Here is a 26,694-nt window from a genome sequence, read left to right on the forward strand (position 1 = left end):
GGTAATAACCAGAACTTAAATATCAAATTTCGAGAAATTCCATCGATTGATTCCGTAGATATGGTGAAAAATGTAAAATCGGCCCGCAGATCAGTTTTCGAGCCCTGATCTTTCCAAAAAATTTATATGTTTATTGTTTTATTACGAAAAATTTAAATATTAAATTTCAATGAAATATCTCTTTGGTTGGTTATATCTCTTTGTGTACGCAAAAGATTCTTTGTAAATCAGTTAAATATTTTCTTCAAAATGTTCAAAAATGTAAAACAGGCCCGATGTAAAAAAGTGCAGTTCCCGAGGCCTGATATATCATATACCGAGGCCATGGGGGAAATAAACTTACATATAAAATTTCATCAAAATCGGTTCAGCAGAACTTGAGATACACGCGCGCACACACAGATCGACAGGTTGCTAAAAATAGTTTATTTACACTTCCCTACTATGGACAGGTGCTTTCCCACCGAAAACTCGATATGCAAAATTTGTTGTCATCACACAACCTACCTATTGTTTCACAATACGGTCGGCAAAAATAGATCTTCACTAAAACCAAAAAATTGAAATTAAAAAATATAATCTCTCGCCAGTAGGAGGGAGTGACATAACCAACTACGCATAATTAGCAAAAGTAAATAAGATCATAAGAATGTCTAAACTGTGGTGTTAATTATGAGATCATAAAAAGACAGTTTTCAAGCCAAATATGTAAACTGAAATAACGCACTACTTGCTGAGGTCTTTCGTACCCAAAGTATTACAAAACAAGAAAAAACGTTTCAGTCGGTATAAACCGATTGAGTTATAGCCTGCACTTTTCGTTGTTGTATAGCAATTACTCGAACCTGTGAAACCATTCTATAGAAACTTCAGAAATGTCTGAACTATAATTGGACACGCGACTGTTAAGTTTTATGAATCTGACTTTATTATTTTTCTTAATATTTAAAATAAACTGTTAGACTTGTATGGGAGCTACTCGAACCTGTCAAGCAATTCAGCCAAAACTTCAGAAATATATCTGACCTATAACTCGACACACAAATACCAAGTTTCATGAATCTGTCTTTATTATTTTTCCAAATATTTAAAATTAGCTTATTATTTTGCCGAATATAAAAAATTTGCTTTTGGAATTGTATGGGAGCCGTCCGAACCGGTGCAGCTATCCCATTAAAGTTTTTAGAGAATATGTAGAATATAATTGGACACATGTGTACAAAATTTTATATTGATAGCTTTATTAGTTTTTGAAATATTTAAAATAAACTCTTTGAGTTGTATGGCAGCTACCCGAACCCGTTGTCCGAATTAGTTCATTTACAATAGGGTTCGTTCTTGGCACAAAAGAAAAAATTTGTGAAAGCTTGGTGTCGATTGCATTATTCGTTTTTGAGTTATCGTGTGATCGGACGGACGGACGGAAATGTCTAAATCGACGCAGAATTTGACGCTGAGCAAGAATATATGTATATGTCCATACCGGAGACGACTCCTTCAAGTTGTTACAATCTCCATACCAAAATTTGCTACTTTAGATGAAGGCACCGTAAAATGTAATAAATTATCAAAAAAAGATGCAGAGGAAGTTCAACTTACCATGATTAAAATTACGTCTACTAAGCAGAACTTCAGTATATTGTATACCGAGATGCAACACTATGAGCAAAATTTTTAAGGTTCTCCTATGGACTGTGACTTGATTTACTAGGAGTTTTTTTGATTAAAAACGGAGTATTTTCGAAGAGTAAAATCCACTACCCAAGTAGACTTTTAGCTAAGAAGTCCACTTAATTTACTATTTTTCATAAAGGTTAAATCATGCAGTTGACAAAGAAATGTATTTATAGTTTGTCGGCAAGCAGCAAATATTTATAAATGGATTAATTAGTATTCCGACTTCACCACGATTGAACAATATGTGTTGCGGGGAAATTAGTATTTTCCAAAATAAGTTTTCACTAACCCTCAATGCATAGACGTTTCAATACATTTATCTTTTCTTTTGCATGAAGCATTTCTATATATGTATAATATTCGTTTCTATTATATAATATGTATGTTCCCGGCATATTGTACAAAAAATTCATATTTGAATTTAACGTTTCACTTTTAGACATTTGTTTTAAATTGAAATTCGACTTTCAGTGACCAATTCAAACCCATTCAAACCATTTGTGCCGACTGAGTCCAAAACAGAACAATCACACAAGATACATATATAATAATTTCTCCATCGTTTGGACACAACTTACACAAAAGCGAGTTGCTTCTTTTTGTTTAGATAATATTTCATTGGACAATCTCTAGTTAAGCAAGTCAGTACAAATTGACGATTGACGATCTTCTTTACATTTGCAATAAATTTGACGGCAAAACTCTAAATCAGTACGGCCATAATAGGGTAACACACATTTGCAAGGGTGAAGGTTTTAGGATAATATTAAAAATTAAAATAATGCTTAGACTAATATTTTACCTTGCATCAGATTGAAATTTCTATTTACTTTTAGTTTTAATAAAATATCATTCGCCATTTTATAATACTTAATTTTTATTTTTACACATGAAATTCCAAACTGAATGTTCAAAACAAATTGATTGTGTTTAAATTTCAGGAACTGATGCATTGCATAAACCTAATCCATGGGAGTTTTTAGTAAATTTGAAACATCATCTTGTTTGGTAAGTATTATAAATGATTTTCAGACGCAGGTATTGGAAATGGAAAAACCTTCTCTTTCAAATATTCATTTATATTTTACGCTTTTCTTATTCAAAAATATTCATATAAAAGTTTATTGCATGCATATATACATGCAATTATATATTATATGCATATAATACATGCAATACGGATATTTAAGTATTAATTTTTTTTATTTAGTAATTTTTACTATTTATTAAAATACATATGTAAGTAATTAAAAATTCAATAACAAATATGAATTTGCTTCTGTATATGAAAAATATCTTATAAAAAGTTTAAGATAAATTCAAGTTATCACGAAAAAGTTTCTATAATATATTCTTTTAAAGTTTTTTTAAACATTCTAAAATTTTTTTCAAATTCATTGAATAATTTTAGTCCACTGTGCATTATCATATTCTGGATTTTATATAAAAAATAATTATGACTATTTACAACATTATATCAACACAATCAATAAGACATTTATTTTGATTTTTTGAGTTACACTCATTCACTTCAAAGTGCTTAGCATAAAAAACTTAGAGATATATCTATTGAATTTAGAATAATTCTCATACCTCTATTTTGTAATCCCTCTATACCTAATATCTATACCTCCTTCGTAATCTGCTCATCATTTTGGATTTGTAGTGAAAGGAATTGAAAAGCAGTATTCAAAGTATTCTATAACTACACGTACATTTTTTATTTCACTAACAATGTCAATTGATGCATCATCGGTTTTAATTGCAACATTAGAATTATCACACTAAATGAAACTACTGCATATACGCAGTATAAATTAAAATATTATCCGCAAATAAAGCTCAACAACCTAACAATTAGGTACCATGCCATTAACAAAAATCCAAATAATTAATATAAATTTGCCAAATATGAGCCAAATCAGAACAATTCAATATTACTAACACCGTAAAATTTTAATTTTTGCATCAATATATTACGATCAACCGTTTCAATTGCACACTAAAAATCAATCATTCATACATCCTTTTACTAAATGTACCTATCTTTACACTTACAACAGCATAAACCTGAGATGCAGTTATCACCTTTATGTTTATAGATATTATAAGTTATTAAAACACTTATAACATCTTAATACACTTATTATTTGAAAAATATTGCAACAATCAAATTTAATATTAATTGTACCATTCTCAAAATTTTTTCCAATGCTTCAAATTTATTTTTTCGCTTTTTTGACTCATAAAATTTATGACACTTTAAAGTCCTTATATCAAAATCATTTTGAGCCTCAATAGCGTTTTCTACTTAACTACTATTTAATTTTTCCAAAAAAATTTTGAGAAAAAGTGCTTATTAGTTTTACTCTGTTCGTTCGTCCGTCCATCCGTGTGTCTATTTACAAAACTTGTACAGCTTTGAAGATAGAAAGCTGAATTTTAATATGTACATAGATTTTTACCAAGAACTTATTTCCGTAGAGGAAAATGACTACTTATCTCCTCCGCTCAAAAAGTTGTAACCCTAGAAATGCCTTTTTTTTTTTTTTATTGGTGTGAAAAGAAAACTTCCTTTTATTCGGAATAAAATACTTTTATTTTTTCGCTAATATATTTCGTGCGCTACATACGCACTTTATCAAAGCTGATTTTCTTCTAATTAAGACAACAAACAATAAAAATTGAAATCTATTAAAATTAGGAATATTATACCTGACTTAATATAATCTACCTGACTTAATCTAGAATTTGATTATTTTTTTTTTTTTTTTTTTTTTTTTTTTTTTTTTTTTTTTTTTGTTATTATTTACAAACTAAATTTATACCTGTTTTTAAACCTTAAAACTGGTCAAATAATTAATTTAAAGAGCCAAGTAGCCGCGTTACCTTCGTCCGCGTTTAGAAGGACTGCCTACTAGGTATAAATTTAGTTTGTAAATAATAACAAAAAAAAAAAAAAAAAAAAAATAATCAAATTCTAGATTAAGTCAGGTAGATTATATTAAGTCAGGTATAATATTCCTAATTTTAATAGATTTCAATTTTTATTGTTTGTTGTCTTAATTAGAAGAAAATCAGCTTTGATAAAGTGCGTATGTAGCGCACGAAATATATTAGCGAAAAATAAAAGTATTTTATTCCGAATAAAAGGAAGTTTTCTTTTCACACCAATAAAAAAAAAATTATATTTCGGAAAAATTATCAACCATTGAAAAAAAAAAAAATTTTTTGAACCTAGAAATGCCATTTTTAGCACTTTTCCAAAAATTTTTTTGAAAAAAGTGCTTATTAGTTTCACTCTGTCCGTCCGTCCGTCCGTGGACACTTTTTTTGTTTACAAAACTTCTACACCCTTTAAGATAGAAAGCTGAAATTTCATACGTACATAGATCTTCATTAGAAACTTATTTCCGTAGAACAAAATTTTAACCTATCTCCCCCCCTCTAGAAGTTATACCCCTCCAAAACCCTAAAAATTTCCTTTTTTAAATATTTGTTGCAATGAAACCATAAGCATTTTTGAAATTTTGCAAACGCAGAAAGGCAGTGGCTTGCTTCCCCTAGCGCGATATACTATAGTTAAACTTTGGAAAAACAAAATGGCCGTTCAAATTTACCGTTATCTAAACTCCTTTTTTTCCAAATTTTTGATGTCATTTTTCTTCTAGACCCCAGCCTGTAGAAGCTTGAAATTAGGAGCTTTTAGACATTAACAAATAGTTTATTTCGTTAGAAGAAAATTTTTTTCCATCTCCACCCCCTCTCAATTTATCACCTCTTGAAATTCGTAAAATTTGAATTTTTGACACCTTATATTTCCGAAACCGCAAACTTTTCCAAATTTTTATAAACGCAAAAAGCTAACGGTAAATTCCATGAAATTAAAAAATATAATTATTTTTCTTAACTCACACAATTAACCCTTAAAATCGAGCATTATGTTAACCCCTTTTTACATTAATTTTTGCTTTATCTCAAACACTGCATATATGCGTCATCCTAAATATATGCAATTCTAGAAATAGTTTTGTATATGAATGAAAATAATTTTAATAGTTTGATAGGTATACATGGACTGTATTTAAAAGCAGAATTTTCACTTGTTGAAGGGAAAAGTGCTACAATACAAACCATTGGTTTGACTCAACTTTATTTAACTATTTATTGCAGTGAAGCTATAAATATTTTTGAAATTTTGCAAACGCAGGAAGGCAGTGGCTTGCTTCTCCTATTGTTTTTTCCAAATTTTTGATGTTGTTTTTGTTCTAGACCCGAGGTTGTAAGAGCCTGAAATTATAGCAGCTTTTAAACACTAATAAATAGTTTATTTCGTTAGAAATAAAATTTTTTCCATCTCCACCCCCCCTCAAGTTATCGCCTCTTGAAATTCGTAAAATTTGAATTTTTGACGCCTTGTATTTCCGAAATCTTAAGCTTTTTCAAATTTCTATAAACGCAAAAAGGTAACGGTAAATTCGATGACATTCAAAAATATAAGTATTTTTCTTAACTCATGCAATTAATCCTTAAAATCGAGCATTATGTTAACCCCTCTTTAAATTAATTTGTGTTTTATTATAAATAAATGTATGTAATCCTAGAAATAGTTTCGTATATGAATGAAAATAATTTTAATAGTGTGGTAGGTATATATAGACTCTACTTAAAAGCAGTATTTTCACTTGTTGAAGGGAAAAGTGCTACAATACAAACCATTGGTTTGATCCAACTTTATACATTTATACCAACAGGTAAAATTTTAGGATTATTTAGATAAGGAGACTGAATAACATAAAATAGCTGTTTCAATTTTTTTTACTGAAACTTTGTTTTCATAGCTAAAAGATATTGCTTTATTAGATAATTCATAAATTCTGCTTACCTTTGAAGATAGCTTAGTTGCATTAATTTTATTTTTTATTTTTTTAATAGTTTTGGTACTTTCTTAATTATTCTCTTTAGGTTTAATTATAAATTGAACTTTCAACATATCAACATATGAAATAATGCATAAGAATGAAATGGTTTGGTAGGGCGATTTTGCTAACGCTTGCCACTTCAACCGTACTGCCAACCACTACGGACATCCGATGAAATAGTTCACAGATTCTCAAGCAGTGCCCTAGTCTAGAAAATTGCTTATATAAACTATTGCCCCCTCCCTAGTTCCGAACTAATCTATATTTACGACAATGTAGGTCTTAAATTTCGAAATTCGATTATTTGTGAAAGCAAATGAGAGCGATTACTGAAACGTATCCTGTACTTATGCGTATATATCTTTTATCTTTTTGTGCGACAAATATATATTATTAACTTAAACATACATTACTAGAATTAAAAAAATTCAGGAAACAACTAAGTTCAAAAATTTTAACAATTTTAACTTTAAATATTAATTTTTTTTTGTTATTTTTTATTTCAAATTTTAACATGTGTATATTATTGAAAGCAAATTTAGAAAACATAATTGTAATTTAGAAAAGAAATTTAACTTACGAGTATAACAATTAACAAATTAAATATCACAAATAAATTAAAAATTACTATAAATCTATAATTTTATTAAACATTCAAGCTTTTTGATCGTATCCTTTGATACTGTAAAATCGAGTGTGTTCTTAAATTTGTTACACAGATTTAGCATTCTATAGACTGGCTCAAATTTTCAATAATTAGTTCTACGAAAAGAAACAAAAACAGGATCAGGAGAACGAGACCTTACATTAGTTTCACGAAGATTCTGTTAAAAATGTCGAATTCTATTAAGAAGTTACTTAACTTCCATAAGTTAATAAGTTTAATCCAATTTTCATATGGTGGGAGAACAACAGTATTCTTCCAGTATTTTTTTGAATCGACCTAATCCTATTAAAATGAATGTTGTAGTGAGGTGACCAGAACTGTGAAGCTTAGCAACCATATAAAAAGACCAAATCCAGTTGCTTACGCTGGCGATTTAAGATTTACAAAATCTGCTGTAGGTAATTTAAATGAAAGGAGTTTGTGAAAAAAAGTTCAAATTCACACAGTTTGGAACCAAAAATGATTAAAGTCTCCAAAGGTTTAGGAAGATTAAAGTGTCCAAAAACGCGATCAGCTCTAAATTGTCACAGTTAGAAAAATTAATAACACTCCAAATTATTGATAGAGGAATTGATGTTTCTGTCAGAGCGAAGGTTTCATATTCTATAACGGAGGAATTAAATAGAATAGTACTACTTTTAGTTCTATGATCCCGAACATTTTAATAGTAAATTGTAATATTATCTAAAGTTTTTGAATCCTTTAAAGTATTTGAAGGATGAGTTATTAAATCACCATTACTAGCGGTTTAGCGAGCGAGTTTATGAGCACTTTCAGCAACAATTAGCGGAAGTTGAGGGACGAAAAAACCTCTAATTTGATTTCTCATTCAATGCAGCTACTTACTTTTCATATGGTTACGGTAAATTGTCAGCCAGAGAAATCTTGTCACTCTATGTAAAGTGTACATATATGTATATGCATTGTCAATTTTTAGAAAATATTCATACGGACGGACGGACGGACATGTCTAAATCGACGCAGAATTTGACGCTGAGCAAGAATATATATATATATATGTCCATACCGCAGATGACTCCTTCAAATAGTTACAAACTCCATACCAAAGTTAATAAACCCTTCACGAAGTGCAGGGTATAAAAAGGCTATCTTTACATAAATTTACAAGCACAACATAATAAGGTTTGTCAAGTCGAAACAATAATATTAGTACATATTTAAGACTAAAGATATTTTAGAATGTAAGTTATATAACAATGAAAAATAGATTCTAAGGTAAATATAAACCATTAGTATTAAGAATTTATAAATAGAACTAAAAATAAAATTATAGTTCAGTTCGAAAAATCAGTCCTTGCGCTTAAGGAATAAATACATAAAAATATTGTTAATACAGAAATTAATTGAATTGAAAATTACAATATTGTATTAATTGAATTGTAAGGTTCGGTATAAATAAAACATAAAAATAAAAGGAAAAAAAAATATATTTTACATTTTTTTATAAGGTCGATTTCGTGAAAACAAAAAGTGCGATTGTTTCTAATTCTTCCACATCTTCCTTTTATTCTATTTTTGGTAACTTATTTCTTGTCTTATTTGGAGTATTTTTATCGAATTTTCCAGTATATTCTTTTACTAGTTTTGAAATTTCCGATATCTCTCGGTCTTCTGATGTTGCATTTGATCTTAAGTACATTTCTTTAGCAAAAATTTAACTTTTGTGAAATCACAAATGTCTAGAAAAATTTTTACAAAAATCAAAGTCGGACAAAGTCAGAATTTTTCTTTTTAGATGTTTATTTGATATAAATTTTAACTAAAAAGAAAAAAAAATCAATATACATACGGTACATACATAGAAATTTTGTCGCGTTGAAAAGTGTTGATGAAAAATAAATCAAAGTGAAAATAAAATTACTGTTTTTCTGCATAAAATTAAAAAATAGAAGGTAAAATTAACTAGAATAAAATATAAAATAAAAGATAAATTATTCTATAAGGAATTACTCTCATTTTTGATCTTTAATAACCAGCAGTGATTAAATAATACAAATCCCATATTATATATACTAAACTAAATGTGTTATGTTTTTATGAAATGTGTGAAATTTACATTTCATGTAATTCCATGTTTCGTCCAAAAAATTTTTGAAACAAGTGCTTATTAGTTTCACTCTGTTCGTCCATCCATATGTCTGTTTACAAAACTTCTACAGCCTTGAACATAGAAAGCTGAAATTTAATATATCTTTACTAGAAACTTATTTCCGCAGAAGAAATTTTTTACCTATCTCTCTTCCTCTAGAAGTGATACCCTCCAAAACCTTAAAAATGTAATTTTTTAACTATTTATTGCAGTGAAACCATAAGCATTTTTCAAATTTTGCAAACACAGAAAGGCAGTGGTCTGCTATACTATAATTAAACTTTAAAAAAACAAAATGGCCAATCAAATTTATCGTTATCTAAAATCCGTTTTTCAAATTTTTGATGTCGTTTTTCTTCTAGACCCCCGGTTGTAGGAGCTTGAAATTTTAGCAGCTGTTAGACACTATTTTATAGTTTCTTTCGTTAGACACATAGTTTATTTTGTTAGAAGAAATTTTTTTTTTCTTCTCCACCCCCTTTCAAGTTATCGCCTATTGAAATTTATAAAATTTGAATTTTTGACGCCCTATATTTCCGAAACCTCAAGATTTTTCAAATTTCTATAAACGCGAGAAGCCAACGCAATTAACTCACGTAATTAACCCTTAAAATCGAGCATTGTGTTAACCCTTCTTTATATTAATTTTTGCTTTATTTCAAAGACTGCATAAATCGTAACTCCGAAATATATGCAATCCCAGAAATAGTTTCGTTAATGAATGAAAATAATTTTAATAGTGTGGTAGGTATATATAGACTATATTAAAAAGCAGTATTTTCACTTGTTGAAGGGAAAGTGCTACAATACAAACCACTGGTTTGACCCAACTTTATTTAAATACATTTACCACGTTTTACTGAGAAACTATAGAGATAGAGGAAAATTATTTTTATTTTAACTTTTAGATCTCATTGTAGCTTAAAAAACAAAAGCTTATCATTTTTCTATTTTAAATTTACGCACTTATCAAATTTTTTAAATAACCTTAATTTATTTTTCGATTAAAGGTGTAACGTATTTAAGGCAGCTTCTTCTTCGTGGATGTATAATTTTAATATTTTAGCTGGATATTCACCAGAATTTCTGAGAAGGACAGAAGAAGTTCCCTTAGTTTTAGCTAGAAAAAAGTATCCTAGAGTATCACTAGATGAGGTGCGTATATATTCACAAATTATATTTATATGTTTTTTATTATGTTAATCTATAATAGGTATAATGTGTCAATGTTTAAGCTGAATCTAATGTTTATTACAGAATATTTTTTTTAAGCATTATCAGTGGTCGAAGTGGGATACTCAAAGTGGTGGGATGGTAAAAAAAAAATAAAAAAAAATTTTTTTAAAAAAATAACTAACCAAAATTTACCAAACTTTGGAAGTAAACTAACGAGAATATTTATATTCAAAATTAAATCAACTAAACATTGAATCAAAAACTGTGCAAATTGTTACCAAAGAAATGCATAGACTACTATGTAGTAACGAAAATTTCTTAAATTTTAAAAAACATGATCCGGAACGCATTTTTCTCTCCTATTAAGTAGTGGGATGGATTTCCAATTATTTAAAAGTACTGGGATGGCATCCCACTCCATCCCGCCTCACTTCGAGCACTGAGCATTATAAGGAACTTTAGAGTACACATTTAATGTTGGTGTTTTCATATAAAAATTACCCCAACTTTGTATTTTGTCTTTTAACTTTTCTTCATTTTCGTTGGGAGCATAGGGCTTCCACATAGGGCTCTAAAGTTTATTCTGTTTTGTGCTAGCTTCTTCACTTTTGACCATATTCCTCCGCTAGTTTCAACTTCTTTTAAAATTGTTCTACGCCATGTGTTGCGAGGTCTACCCTCTTTCCTTTTGCCTTGTCTATTCTGCTCCAAAACTTGTTTCGATATTGTGTCGTTAGCTTTCCTTAGAGTGTAACCTAACCATCTCTATTTTCTTTTGCTGTTATGTCTAGTAGTTTCTGTTCTGTAATAGACCAGACACTTATTTATTTCCTTAGACTTCTATAAACTTTTCACATCCATATTAATTTTTATTTTTCTGGCTAGCAGGCTCAATTCCAGACATGCCACACTCTGTTGAATGTTGATTTTGCCTTAGGAAACCTGTGTTCAACATCCTCTTTTATACCTTAAAAATTTGCTACGATACAGTCCAAGTAATTGAATTGTCACTGCACATCTTCTATTTTTACCGACCGTATTGTGTATACAATAGGTAGGTTATGTGATGGCAACAAATTTTGCATATCGAGTTTTCGGTGGGAACGTACTTCTCCATAGTAGGGAAGTGTAAATAAACTATTTTTAGCAACCTGTCGGTCTGTCGGTCTGTCCGTCTGTCGGTCTGCCGGTCTGTCGGTCTGTCGGTCTGTCGGTCTGTGTGTGCACGCGTGTATCTCAAAATCTACTGAACCGATTTTTATGAAATTTTATATGTAAGTTTATTTCCACCATGGCACGGATTGATCAACTTTTGGGATAAATCAGGCCTCGGGAACTGCACTTTTTAGCGGGCCTGTTTTACGTTTTTGAACATTTTGAAGAAACTATTCAACCGATTTCCTTGAAATTTCATATATAAGCTTCGCTCGACCGGCCCCAAAACCTCCTAACTTTTGGAAGAAATAAGGCGTGAGCAACTAGACGTTTACTACGGGCCAAATATACATTTTTGCGTATATAAAGAGAAATAATCAACCGATTTCATTGAAATTTAATATATGAATTCCTCGTATTAAAAGAATGAACATATAAATTTTTTGGAAAGATCAGGGTTCGAAAACTGATCTGCAGGCCGATTTTACATTTTTCACCATATCTACGGAACTAATTGATAGAATTTCTTGAAATTTGATATTTGAGTTCTGGTTGTTATTTGAGACGAGCATTTCAGGGAATTCGGGTGGCACAAAGTGAAACTCTATTAAGAGCCAAACTTACATTTTTCTAGGTATGTTAACTATAAGCTTACTAATGTCCTAAAAATTGGAAAGAGGTAATTAACAGGCATTTTTATAATATTCTGTAACACTTTCACTTAACTAGACAATGCACAATGCGGTCGGTTATGTGCTGACCACATCAAATTTTTTTCTTATTCAATTGTAGATGCGTATTTATTTTCGTGTCTACTCTAAAGTATTTCGTCTTGTTGACGTTGATCTTGAGGCTGAATTTGGCAGCTTCTTCTTCTAGCAACTTAATTTTTTCTGCATGTCTGCACGTGTGTGTGCTAAGAGGCAGATATCATCAGCGTAGTCCAATCAGGTTCCATCTAATGCCCCTTGCTGTAGCATAAAACCCCCGCATTACATCGTCGACTCCTGCTTGATCTAATTCAATGCCCTTTCAAAGTCGAGAAAAGTGCAGTAGAGGAGACCATTCCATTCATTTGGTTGTTTTTTCATGATTCTAAGCGTGTTGAAGTGATTTATGCAGCTTCTGTTTCTGCAAAATCCTACTAATTTCTCACTCATAATAAGATCTAGTTTTAGCATAATTTTTGCTATTGTGAGTATTTTATGTATTCTGTCTAACAATTTTATACCTCGCCATTTTCTGCATTCATGGAGGTTATCCTTTTTTGACAATTTTATTAGGATTCCCTTCAATTTTTTAGATATCTTTTCTTTCTGCCAAATCCCTTCAATTATAGGTCCAAGCAGTGTAGCTGTCGTATCCGGATCATTTTTCAGTATGTTACTTCTCTCAACGTTACATGGTTACAAATTTGCTTAGCAATTATGAGTTTAAAATATGATTCTTTCACATAATGAAATTTCTTCTAGTTGATAGTTGGTCTGAGCGATTCGTCTATAAAATTGCCTCCTCTTGAGCTACAACTTGCAAAGTTCGCTAAAGAAATCATAAATTCATTTGGATTGGCAGATTGGTAGGTTCCAAGAGAACTGAATTGGGCAAGAGGACATATCCTTCGGGTCACCGCGGCCATTGGGGCTCATTGTAGCCTCTCCACGCTCCCGCTTATAAAATCCCTTCTCCAAGTATAAAACATGAGATATGCCTGAATGAATCAGACAGCAGTTTCCGAACGCTCAGGAAATTTTGTCAAGAAAATCGCGGCGTCGGACAGCCAGTACCGAGCAGTCGCAGGTCTTATAATCGCACACATAAAATTTGCACCAATTTCCCCAGAGAGTCCGATTTCTCCCGCTTATGCAGGCGTTACCTTACTGCGCATTGTCCAGTAAAAAAATTCGCAATAAATCGAACCTAGTTTCTACCCATCCTCAAAGACTTCGCGGTTAACTTTGCCGAGCGCGATGGAAGAAGTACCTTCCCATGATGGTGTTCTCCGCGTTCGGCCAGTGAAGGTCGCATTCTGCCCCAATCAGGCAGGCAAGAAGAAGGCAGTGGCCGCACAAAATCAGCCTTATATCCTTTCCACGCTTGAATCCAACTTAAGTACGGGGTCGCTCAGATTCCACGTGCATCAATCGGGAAACAGAACCCTGTATCGGTAGTCGAAATTGTACCGTTGCAGACAGGAATCCAACATGGTCATCCCCGGAAACATCCTCAATAAACTTTTTTGAGTCCTGTGGGCCAACTTTCGCCCTGTCTCGTCCTCGCTCTGGGGATCTCATTTGATTGATGTTTTTAGAAGTTTGAGTGATGTTTTTATTGCACCAAATGTGATGTTTTCAGAAGCATAAAGGTACAGTGGTACGCTCAAATAAAATTTAATACTTTCTACATGTGTATGTATTGTTATTTATATTGCCATTAGCACACCGCGTATTGTGTTGCCTATAACTTAAGAAGTCAGAGTTTCTTTAGTAGATTATTAGATAGTAGATTAGTAGATATTGAAATTTTGAAAATACATTTTTTTTAGTTGGTTGGAATGCAAGTATACCACTAACTTCGTCTCAAGCTGGGATATTGTAAGTTTTTAAAAATTAATAATTTTACTATAACCTAAAATCTTAATCATAGAAAAATATTACGGACATGACGCAACAGTACAAAATGTTACGTAAGGTTTACGAAGCGCGGATGCTTCAGAACCCAGAAATCGTAAATGGTGCCGATAGATGCAGGAGTTTCAAGACTGAAGTTCTAATTGTAGCGTCCTTTATTTTTAGTATCTAAAATTTTTTTTGTGTAGTCTGGTGTAGGACAAATAAAACAATGTTCTTTTAACTTTTCACCAACGTTTCGATTTAATTTTAAATCTTCATCAGGGCTAAAAATAATATTTATATGATAATAATGCTTTTACAATATGTCATACATTTCTTATATGTATACTTACATTAAGTTATTGAACAAATTTTAATTTGATTTTAACATAATTAATTAACTCAATAGCTTCCATAAACTAATTTAATAAAATTTTTTTAAAATCGTCAATTAATATTTTTAATAAATAACATATATATAAATAAATAAATAAAATAAATTAACACAAAATTGTAAATGGGACAAAAAACTAGACTCTTACAAAAACTTAAACTATAATAAAAAAAAAAAAAAAAAACAAAAAATATCACAAATCAGCTGTTTATTGTTTTCATCTATTGTTCGCTCTATTGGGGTTACCGCTTGTTTTAATTTTTTGAAATTTCATAATAACAGATTTGTAAAATGAATTTAAATTATTTGTATCTGTTTTGTAATTTATGTTGTTTTTGTTTAATTCTATGTGTATCATTTCACTTATATTCCTCTTAAACCAATTTTTCTCCCTGTCTACTATTTGTGTTTCATTGAAATCAAAAGTGTGATCATGGTTAAAATGATGTTGCGCTAATGCTGTTTTATCTGTTTTATTAATGTTTTGTATTTTACAATCATATTTATGTTGATTTAGTCTGTTTTTAAGATATTGTTTTGTTTGTCCTACATAGCACGCTTCACACTCTTGGCAATTTATTTTATATATTAAGTGTGATTGCGTCATTTTGTCCTCTTTATCTTTAAGTTTTGTGTATAGTTTGCGTACCACGTTTTTGTTATAGAAAATGAATTTGTTATTTTGCATATATGGTTTAAAGACATTTTTGATTTTGTATGCTATTTCCGGAATATGTTGAAATTTTAAAAATTTGGTGTTGTGTAAATTTGGAGAGAATGTTTCTTGTATGTTGTTTTTATTGTCCCTGTTTTTGTATTCCCTAATTATTTGATGTATGAAAAATTTTGGGTAATTATTGTTGTTTAATATTTCTTTCATTTTTTGTATATTCTTTTCTATGTATTCCTCAGAGCTCAATGAATAAATTTTATCTAACATATTTATTACTACATTTCTTTTTTGTTGCACTTGATGTTGCGACAGAAAATTTAATATTCTGCCGGAAGCAGAAGGTTTCAAGTACCAATCTGTGGAGATCGTTCCATCATCATTTCTAATTAATAACACATCTAAAATTATACAATAACAAATTTATTAGTGAGTTAGAATACACTAAAATGAAGAAATCTAACTCAATAGCTCCAAAATTATACGGCATGCGAAAGACACATAAAGAAAATGTGGCTATGAGACCAGTAGTGTCGTGTGTAAACAGTCCAACGTATGAAATTGGGGTATTTTTACACAAAATCTTATATGAACATATAAAAACATTTAAATATAATGTGGTTAATTCGAAGGCTCTTGTTCAAACATTAAAAAATATCAAATTACCGAAAGATTATATATTGATTTCCCTTGACGTTGTATCGTTATTTCCAAGTATTCCTAAAGAGTTATTAATTAAAATTATAAAAATACAATGGAGAAGCATTTCAAAATATACTAACTTGACTCTGAAATTGTTCTTAGAATTAATAGAATTCGTGTTTGATTCAAGTTATTTTAAATTTAATGATAAAGTTTATCAACAGCTAGATGGAGCAGCGATGGGTAATCCAGTTAGTCCTTCATTTGCTAATTTAATAATGAATTACTTAATAATTGCAACGGTTAAAAAATTAAAATTTAAAATTCCTATAATGAAAATATATGTAGATGATCTATTAATGGCAATACCGAAAGACAAGGTAGAGGCAGTGTTAGAGGTTTTTAACGGTTTTCACAATAGAATAAAATTCACATCGGAATCCGAAAAAAACAATAGGCTTCCATTTTTAGATGTGTTATTAATTAGAAATGATGATGGAACGATCTCCACAGATTGGTACTTGAAACCTTCTGCTTCCGGCAGAATATTAAATTTTCTGTCGCAACATCAAGTGCAACAAAAAAGAAATGTAGTAATAAATATGTTAGATAAAATTTATTCATTGAGCTCTGAGGAATACATAGAAAAGAATATACAAAAAATGAAAGAAATATTAAACAACAATAATTACCCAAAATTTTTCATACATCAAATAATTAGGGAATACAAAAACAGGGACAATAAAAACAACATACAAGAAACATTCTCTCCAAATTTACACAACACCAAATTTTTAAAATTTCAACATATTCCGGAAATAGCATACAAAATCAAAAATGTCTTTAAACCATATATGCAAAATAACAAATTCATTTTCTATAACAAAAACGTGGTACGCAAACTATACACAAAACTTAAAGATAAAGAGGACAAAATGACGCAATCACACTTAATATATAAAATAAATTGCCAAGAGTGTGAAGCGTGCTATGTAGGACAAACAAAACAATATCTTAAAAACAGACTAAATCAACATAAATATGATTGTAAAATACAAAACATTAATAAAACAGATAAAACAGCATTAGCGCAACATCATTTTAACCATGATCACACTTTTGATTTCAATGAAACACAAATAGTAGACAGGGAGAAAAATTGGTTTAAGAGGCATATAAGTGAAATGATACACATAGAATTAAACAAAAACAACATAAATTACAAAACAGATACAAATAATTTAAATTCATTTTACAAATCTGTTATTATGAAATTTCAAAAAATTAAAACAAGCGGTAACCCCAATAGAGCGAACAATAGATGAAAACAATAAACAGCTGATTTGTGATATTTTTTTTTATTATAGTTTAAGTTTTTGTAAGAGTCTAGTTTTTTGTCCCATTTACAATTTTGTGTTAATTTATTTTATTTATTTATTTATATATATGTTATTTATTAAAAATATTAATTGACGATTTTAAAAAAATTTTATTAAATTAGTTTATGGAAGCTATTGAGTTAATTAATTATGTTAAAATCAAATTAAAATTTGTTCAATAACTTAATGTAAGTATACATATAAGAAATGTATGACATATTGTAAAAGCATTATTATCATATAAATATTATTTTTAGCCCTGATGAAGATTTAAAATTAAATCGAAACGTTGGTGAAAAGTTAAAAGAACATTGTTTTATTTGTCCTACACCAGACTACACAAAAAAAAAAAATTTTAGAGTTTCAAGACCTTCAAGAAACAACTTCCTGGTTTGAAAATGATAATTTTTTATCCTTTTCTTTAGTACAGGCCCTCCAGCTTCAATTCTCTGGCCCGCCCTCGAAGCGTCTTGCAATTTTTTAAAAACATGTTTAACACTTTTTTTTTTAAATATTTTCGGAAAATTATGTAAGAAAAAAATTGTTCAGTTATTGAATTCCACGTGTTTATTTATATTATTTTTCTATTGCAACCTCCTTTACGTCTATTAATTAAAAAAAAAAAAAAAATATTTTTTCACAAAAATGTTCCGATCAGTTCTTGAGTTTATAATTAAACATGGAAGAAAGATTTTCAGATTTCGACAATATATCAAATGATATATTGTCGAATACAGTTTTATATTCCAGATATACAGTTTAAGCTTTGCCAATTACAAACTACCATAGCTTGTTTCAATGAAAAAACATTGGTAGAGGATCAAGTAAGTTCCAATGAAAAAACATTGGTAGAGTTTTATAAAGGACTATCGAAACAAGATTTTCCAAACCTTAGAATTTTTGCATCAAAAATGTTATCAATTTTTGGCAGCACACACATATGTCAACAAACTTAATCAAAAATGAAAAATGCAAAAACTAACAGCAGAAATAAGCTATTAGATAATCATTTGCAGGACATTTTAAGAATTTCAACTTCAAACATTACAAAACTGGCATCTAACATACAAGCACATTCATCGCACCATATTTAATATAAATATATTTTTCATTTAATTTTTTAAATGTTTTTATTGATAATAAAATACAATAAATTCCAATTTTTGTATTATTGCGATTTATACTTTTTAATTTTTTAATAAAATGAATTAAAATAATTATTCAATAAAATACGTTTAAATTCTTACTTTTGAATTATTGTTTTTTTATATACTTTTTAATTGAATTTTTTTAAAAAAAAATTGGCCTGCCATATCTTGTAAATTTTTATTTTTTGGCCCAAGTAAAAATAAGTTTGGGCATCACTGCTTTAGTATTATACTAAATGCAAAGGCGGACGGTTCATATATGCAAAGTATGCATTTGCAAATGGGCGACAAAAAGTAGGAACGCCATTAAAAGCGTTAAAAAACCATAAATTAAAAAAAAAATTTAATTAATTTTTTAATTTTTTTAAAAATTTTTTTTTATATCAATTTACAGCGAAATTAACCTGATAAAATGTACCACATACAAACATAATATTTTATTCCTAATAATATAAAAAATGTACATGAAAAAAGCGGTCAGTTACTCAAAACACTAAGTATTGATCTTCCTTTCACGCCATACAAAAAAAATATTCATAGAATTAAAATTATTCATACATTTTCTTACTCTACACTACACTTTCATTTTTATTTCCATATGAATACACAAAATATTTTTTTCAATGATATGAATCACCAGAATTGCAATTATTAATTTTTCCTTATACATACATACGTACTAGAATAAATTCGCATATTACGCCTATATCATAGACTCCTATAATGTACAAGACATATTAGTATTTTTGTATATGTGTCTATTGATTATTGTGCAAAAAATGAGACTATGATATTCTTTATCATAGTCCATATATCAATTTCGCACGAGATGGCTGTGTCGCTGTTCGGTAAAATAATTAATAAAAAAAAAATAAAATTTAATTTTAATTTAAATTTAGTGAACAATTAAATTAATTTTCCGTGTTATTAAATAAAATGAAGATTTATAATATATGTATATAAATAAATTTTTTATTTTGTTTGTCATATTTTGTATGAAACAATGGTGGATTTTGAAAAAATAGTATTACAATTCAAAAAGAAAAATCACTTAATAAATTAGTAAGATTTGGTGTAATAAAATGTAAATAAAATATAGTATATTTGATTACGTTCATATAAATAGAAATGCTCTGAAAGTGTTGTGTCGAAGGATGCAGAAGCTATAGACTACGAAAGAAGGAGAATGTAAATGCTATACCTACATTTACTTTACCAAAAAACGAAGTCATCAGGGACAAATGGATATAAGCATTAGGAAAAAGGAGTTTTACACCACCAAAGTGTTTTTAATTTGTAAGAACTTTAAATTTTATTTTGTTGCTTGTAGCAAATATAATTTAATCAAGTACCTACTAATGTTAAGATTTTTACAATTTAAATAAGTATGTAATCTCTTATAAAAGAAAATTAAAAAATTTTGTGAATTTAGTTGAATACATAGGTACATTTATGTCATAAAATGAATTGCTTTTCTCATCAAATATTACTAGTTTTAAGAAATATTGATTAAAAATTTTATTTTTTTATGTAAATATGTCATGTAGTTTTACATGGTTCGAGCCTGACCATTGGTGCAGTGGTTATGGCACCTCCCCTTTAAACGAAGGGTCTCGGGTTCAAACCCCGGTCAGGTCACTATAAAAATTATATTCAATATTATATAACTTAATATGCAATACTAATAAATATTATACAAGTAATTTTCAAATATTCATAATATTCGATACTAGAGACTAAGAAAAAATAAACAGTAAAATATTAATAAACTGAAATATTTAATATAAATAAAAACTACGGTAGGCTAGTCACCTACCTAGCTAACTCTCTATGACTATAGAAACTAGGGCATGATAGATATCATGCACTAGCCCTATACTCCTCCTAGGAGTGAAGAAGGAAAAAAAAAAAAAATATAAATATGTCATGTAGTTTATTCAAAAACATTTTTGCTATGTATTCATTATTTTAGTTTTAACTGAAGAATATTTTGTTACCTGTAATTTATTATAATGTAATTTGTTACCTGTAATAAGTAATTAGTTTGTAAGAACAAGAAATTTAATTTTGTTAATATTTAAATGAAATAAAATAATTTCTGCATATTTTTTGTATTTAATCGTTTTTTATTTTACAAACATCCAAATCACCATATGAAACATTTCTAATTTATTCGAAAATATCCAGTATATGTTAAAATATATTTCTTAACAAAAAGTACAATGATCAATTTTCAATACACCGTATGAATGTATTAGTAAATTGTGTATTGTCAAGTCTTATATAAAGATGTCTATGGTATAGCATACGATTTCTATGTAAAAAGTCTCAGGCTCGAACCATGTAAAATGCGATTTGTCAGATGAACTTTTTTTTATTGATAATTTTATTTTTCTTTTTGTTTTTATTTAAAATGAAATTAAAAAAGCTTTACCCTTACAAATCAATATCAGCGAGTTTCCGTTCTAAATATTTTTTTGAAAATACCCTATTTGTGAGAAGTTTATTGCAACAGAATAACATTTTCTTATAAAATTTTGTCCTAAAAATATATTGTCAAGAAATTTAATGTACACTTACGTTTTGCTTACTAATACATTTTGCAGCAGATCGCGAAAAGAATACACAACTAAATGCGTCCGCACATATTTATTATATCAAATATTATATGTATAATATGAATGTATTAGAATTGAACATTTTAAAATTTTTTGTTCGAATAAATAGAAATAAAATTTTAAGTACAAACATGCATAATTATGAATGTATACCTAGTTTTTTAAAACTTTGGGTGAATATATAGGATTAAATTTTTTAAATAAAGAAAAGGTTTAGGCAAAGACAAAAGAATAATTGTATTCAAATAAATGTATGTGCATATGAATGTAATTTTTCAAATAAAGAAAAGGTTTAAGCAACAACAAAATAATTATTTTAATCAAATATATACTTCTTTCCAATTTTTTGGACATTAGTAACCTTATAGTTAACATACCTAGAAAAATGTAAACTTGGCTCTTAGTAGAATTTCGCTTTGTGTTACCCGAATTCCCTGAAATGCTCGCCAGTTAGTTTCGGTAACAACCAGAACTCAAATATCAAATTTCAAGAAATTCTATCAATTCGTTCCGTAGATATGGTGAAAAATGTAAAATCGGCCCGCAAATCAGTTTTCGAGCCCTGATCTTTAAAAAATTTATATGTGCATTGTTTTAATACGGGGAATTCAAATATTAAATTTCAAGGAATCCGGTTGATTATTTCTCTTTATATACGCAAAAATGTATATTTGGTCCGTAGAAAAAGTCCAATTGCTGAGGCCTGCTTTCTTCCAAAAGTTAGGAGGTTTCGCGGTCGGTCTAATGAAGCTTATATATAAAACTTCAAGTAAATTGGTTGAATATTTTCTTCAAAATGTTCAAAACTGTAAAACAGGCCAGCTAAAAAGTGCAGTTCCCTAGGCCTGATATATTCCAAAAGTTGATCAATCCGTGGCATGGTCGAAATAAACTTACACATAAAATTTCATCAAAATCGGTTCAGCCGAACTTGAGATACACGCGTGCACACACAGACCGACGGACCGACAGGTTGCTAAAAATAGTTAACTTACACTTCCCTACTATGGAAAAGTGCATTCCCACCGAAAACTCGATATGCAAAATTTGTTGCCATCACATAACCTACCTATTGTATACACAATTCGGTTTGTAAAAATGCGCATGACAACAAGTCAGTTACGCAAAACATTAAACATGGATCACATAAGTACATTTTCCTTTCGCACCATATAACAAAAATCTTCATAGAATTAAAATTATTCATATGTATATTTTGTTATTCTACATTACTGCTTCATTTTTAGCATTTTTCAAAAGAATTTTTGAAAAAAAGTGCTTATTAGTTTCATTCAGTCCGTGGACATGTTTACAAAACTTCCACACCCTTGAAGATAGAAAGCTGAAATTTAATATGAATAGATCTTTACTAGAAACTTATTTCCGTAGAAAATTTTTTCTTATCCCCCCCCCCCCCTCTAGAAATTATTTATATTCAAATTTATCGTTATATAAAATCCGTTTTTTGAAAACTTTTGATATCGTTTTGCTTCTAGACCGCAGGTTGTGGCTTGAAACTTTAGCAGCTTTTAGATACTAATAAATAATTCATTTCGTTAGAAGAAAATTTTTTCCATCTCCACCCCCTCTCAAGTTATCGAGTCTTGAAATTTATGAAATTTGAATTTTTGACGCCTTATAATTCCGAAACCTCAAGCTTTTTCAAATTTTTATAAATGCGAAAAGTTAATGGTAAATTCCATGACATTCAAAAATATAATTATTTTTGTTAACTAATTTTTCTTTATTACAAAGACTACATTACTTGCTTTATTTTAAAGACTTCATCCTAAATGTATGAAATCCTAGAAATAGTTTCGTATATGAATGAAAATAATTTTAACATTGGGGTAGATAGACATAGGCTGTATTTAAAAACAGTATTTTCACTTGTTCAAGTGAAAAGTGCTACAATACAAACCATTGGTTTGACCCAACTTTATTATTTATTATATGAATGCTGAAAATACTTTTTTGAATGATATGAATCATCAGAATTGTAATTATTACTAATTTTTGCTTTGATATAATTATCATATCAAAGATTCTTTGATATAAATATCATATTAATTTTATACATAATTATCTTGTAAAGCAAATTTTTACGCTGAGTTTGCCCCCTGTCAACACTCGTTCGTACATATTACATTTAAATTGTTTTATGTATGCAAATAATGTCTTTATATCTAACAAGTCCCAATACTCAATTTTTTTTACGAAATGTTACGAATTTTTGGCCTCGTTGTTGGTTTTTTCTTTAAATGCCACTGATCGTGTCATATTTTTTATTATTTTTTTCTTTTTTTTTACGTAAAAAAGAGATTAATATTTTAAAAAATCTCAGGATATTATACACATTTTTTAAAAAGCTTCCCATTTAAATTCTATTGCACGAAAAAGAAAGAAAGGTGGGAGGAAAGAAAAAATGAAAAAAAATTTCAAATTCATATTTCAGTATGGTTTCAAATGTTAATGAGGAAGGATGTATGATTTTTTATGCACATTTTCTATTTCCCAATAAGGTAAGTTGAGTAGTGTCGGCTAACAAAAATGTTATTAAAAGTAATATAGGTTGACACATTTCAACAATTTGAATTATCTCATTTCGATTATTCATACGTTACTTATAAAATTGTTTCAAATAATTTCAGTTAGTTTTTAAATTATTAAAAATAAATATGTATATACCTACTTCCAATAAATTTTTTTTTAAATAATTATTTTAAAACTATTTCAAACATGTTATATTGAGTGCTTCAAAAATTTTGCTGTGCTCTTTTTTCATATTTTATTAGCAGGTAAACAAGAGCAATCTATTTATAAAATGTCCCTGCATGTGTATGTATGACCTATCTTAATTCTAAACGGAAAGAATTTTAAAATACCTGAACAAAAATTTTAAAATACCTTATATTTTACAGTCGGAATTTTCGAGTCATTTGGTAAAATACCATTTATTTCAAAAATAGAAAAATATTCAAATCCGGTCATAAAAATATATGATTGTTTTTTCCAAACATTTTAAATATTTTTTTTTCTTAGGTAATTGATATAAATTATAGTAAGTTTTTAATATTTTTTCAAATAAAAATAGAGGTAAAATTTTGAAGTTTATATAAAATTTGTATTTAACAAATAATATTTGATTGTATTTTAGATATTATTTTCTAATTCCCTCTTCAAATTTTTTCTTTACTATGTATTTATATCAATATTTAAGAATTATCTTTCATTAATTATATTTTCAACTTGACACCACAGGTACTTCCCATATCTTGCGTTAACTTACCCTATGAGAAAAAAAAGCTGTTCACTTAAAAAATAATGAAATGCTTTCAGTAACAAATAAAACGTTGAAGGCGAAGGTTGTGTTTGTTGTTTTTCCGCTTTTTTTTAAATTTTAAAATAATTATCAATGAAAATATTAATATATTTTTTTGATTTTTCAAATATATGTTCTAAATTTTACCTGCTTTATAATAAGTGTGAATTTATTTTAATATTTCTTCTCAAAAAATAGCCACTTCGATTTAAAAAAGGCCATATAAAATAAGGTGTGCTTTCAAGTTTCTCTCTGAGCATTGGGACTTGTTAGATATAAAGACATTAATGCAAAATTTTATTTTTACTGAGTTGGCGTTCTTTCATCCAGCAAACAAACCATAGACATCTTTATATTACATTATTATACATTATAGGAGTCTATGAAACAAACACATTATTATTAATATATTACTTTTTCTGTATACTATTGCATTTGTAGAAAACAAGAACAAAAAAAACAAAAATGTAGAATAAAAATAGAAAGAAAAGAGCAAAAGAGAATGAGAACAATATTCTTAGATAATGGAAAACATTCAATTCAAATACATAGTTTGATATTGAGATGTGTATACCAATATCGGTCTGTGTGCACGCGTGTATCTCAAGTTCGGCTGAACCGATTTTGATGAAATTTTATATGTAAGTTTATTTCGACAGTAGCACGGATTGATCAACTCTTGGAATATATCAGCCCTCGGGAACTGCACTTTTTAGCGGGCCTGGTTTACATTTTTGAACATTTTGAAGAAAATATTCAACAGATTAAATAATTAAAAAAGCAATCAATGTAGACAAAACAAATACTTAGTAATCATGTGAATTACAGTATAAGCAATGTAGAGAACATTTCGTCGGCAATTTCTTCATGCCTCTCTAACTCAGTTGGTAGAGCGTCCGCGTAGAAAAGGGTAGGTCACTGGTTCGAGTCCAGTTCGAGGAGAAAAATTTTTTTAATGAATTTTTCTGCCTTTAACTCGTTCCTTTGATTACGTCATCCATCTGTTCTGCAGTTATCCTTACACCTCGTACATCCTTACACCTCGGACGTAGCTATAAATGTATAAAGTAAAATAGAATGGTTTTTTAAGAGTTATACGAAATATGAATAAAATAAAGAATTAGAAATGCAAATTCAAGGTATTGCGTGGCATAGTGGGTTGCGTGGTAGAATGATAACCAGAAGGCCGGAATATTCTCGTTTTTTTCTTTTTTTGGATTATTTCTCAAATTTTTTTTATTATGTTTAAATTTTTTTTTTATTTATTGTGATATATAACAGATAAATATTGTTATGAGGGTAAACACACAGAAATAAATTTTTTAAATAAAGAAAAAGTTTAGACATAAATAAAATAATAGTTTTATTCAAATATATGCGTGTATTAGAATTCAGTTTATTTTAAAGTTTTTTGTTCGAACAATAAGAAGTGAAATTTTAAGTACATTCGTACATAAATTGTGTGTGTATATTAGTATGTATAATAATATTTAGATGCCACAAAATATCTGATGCCTTTGATTAAAGCTGACATTTATTTAAGCTTATTTATTTGGTTTATCGGTTTGTGTTTCTGATAATATAAAGTAATTAAAGTAATATAAAGAAAAGAAAAGAGTGCTCTCGTTATACAAAAATTTTTACAGAAAATCTTAAAATAGGGCTCTTTCGAGGATAAACAGTTCCGATGTCAGATTTTTCTGGGATCTTACTCGCAAAACCCCACCTAATGCCTTTTGTTTCCTGTCTCTACCCCTTCTAGAAGCGCCCATGCTTTTCTACACCTCAGAAGTAGCTATATATATATATATTGAAGCCAACATAAAGTACACACCCATATAACGCAAACGAAAGTGCTTGGTGTTCATTGCAACCAAATTGTTGGCTATTTTAAGTTAGTATTTAAATTTTCGTTTTGTAAATATGAATATATAAAATTTTACATCCGTGTATGTAAAAATTAGATTTTACAACATACATATGTTAAGCGTTTTCTGCAATAAATTTTTCACTGAAAAAATGAATAACATAAATTTCTAACTATATTCATATTTCCTAACCATATTTTCAAACCGTTTCTGGCAACACCTTTCATGTTGTAAAAAACAAAAACAAAAAAACAACCTATTTTTTGTTAGCTTCAAAAATTATTATTTGCCATGTATTATTAGATCCAGGCATATTTCATTATGAAAACCACTTAAA

The 26,694-nt window shown here is 28.7% G+C and overlaps 1 protein-coding gene across 1 annotated transcript in view; it reads left to right on the top strand.

The window, feature by feature from the left end:
* LOC129613874 (carbohydrate sulfotransferase 11-like) overlaps positions 1 to 26,694 on the top strand; it is a gene marked incomplete at its 5' end in the record, with an annotated part of 64,106 nt that overhangs the window by 32,554 nt on the left and 4,858 nt on the right. The window contains 2 exons of the mRNA XM_055528179.1: positions 2,619 to 2,685; positions 10,387 to 10,531. Of these exons, the coding sequence (XP_055384154.1) occupies positions 2,619 to 2,685; positions 10,387 to 10,531 (212 nt within the window). The remainder of the gene's footprint in view (positions 1 to 2,618; positions 2,686 to 10,386; positions 10,532 to 26,694) is intronic.

Source organism: Condylostylus longicornis, unplaced genomic scaffold, assembly GCF_029603195.1.
Source record: "Condylostylus longicornis isolate FDR11 unplaced genomic scaffold, ASM2960319v2 ptg000094l, whole genome shotgun sequence".
Lineage (NCBI taxonomy): Eukaryota > Metazoa > Arthropoda > Insecta > Diptera > Dolichopodidae > Condylostylus > Condylostylus longicornis.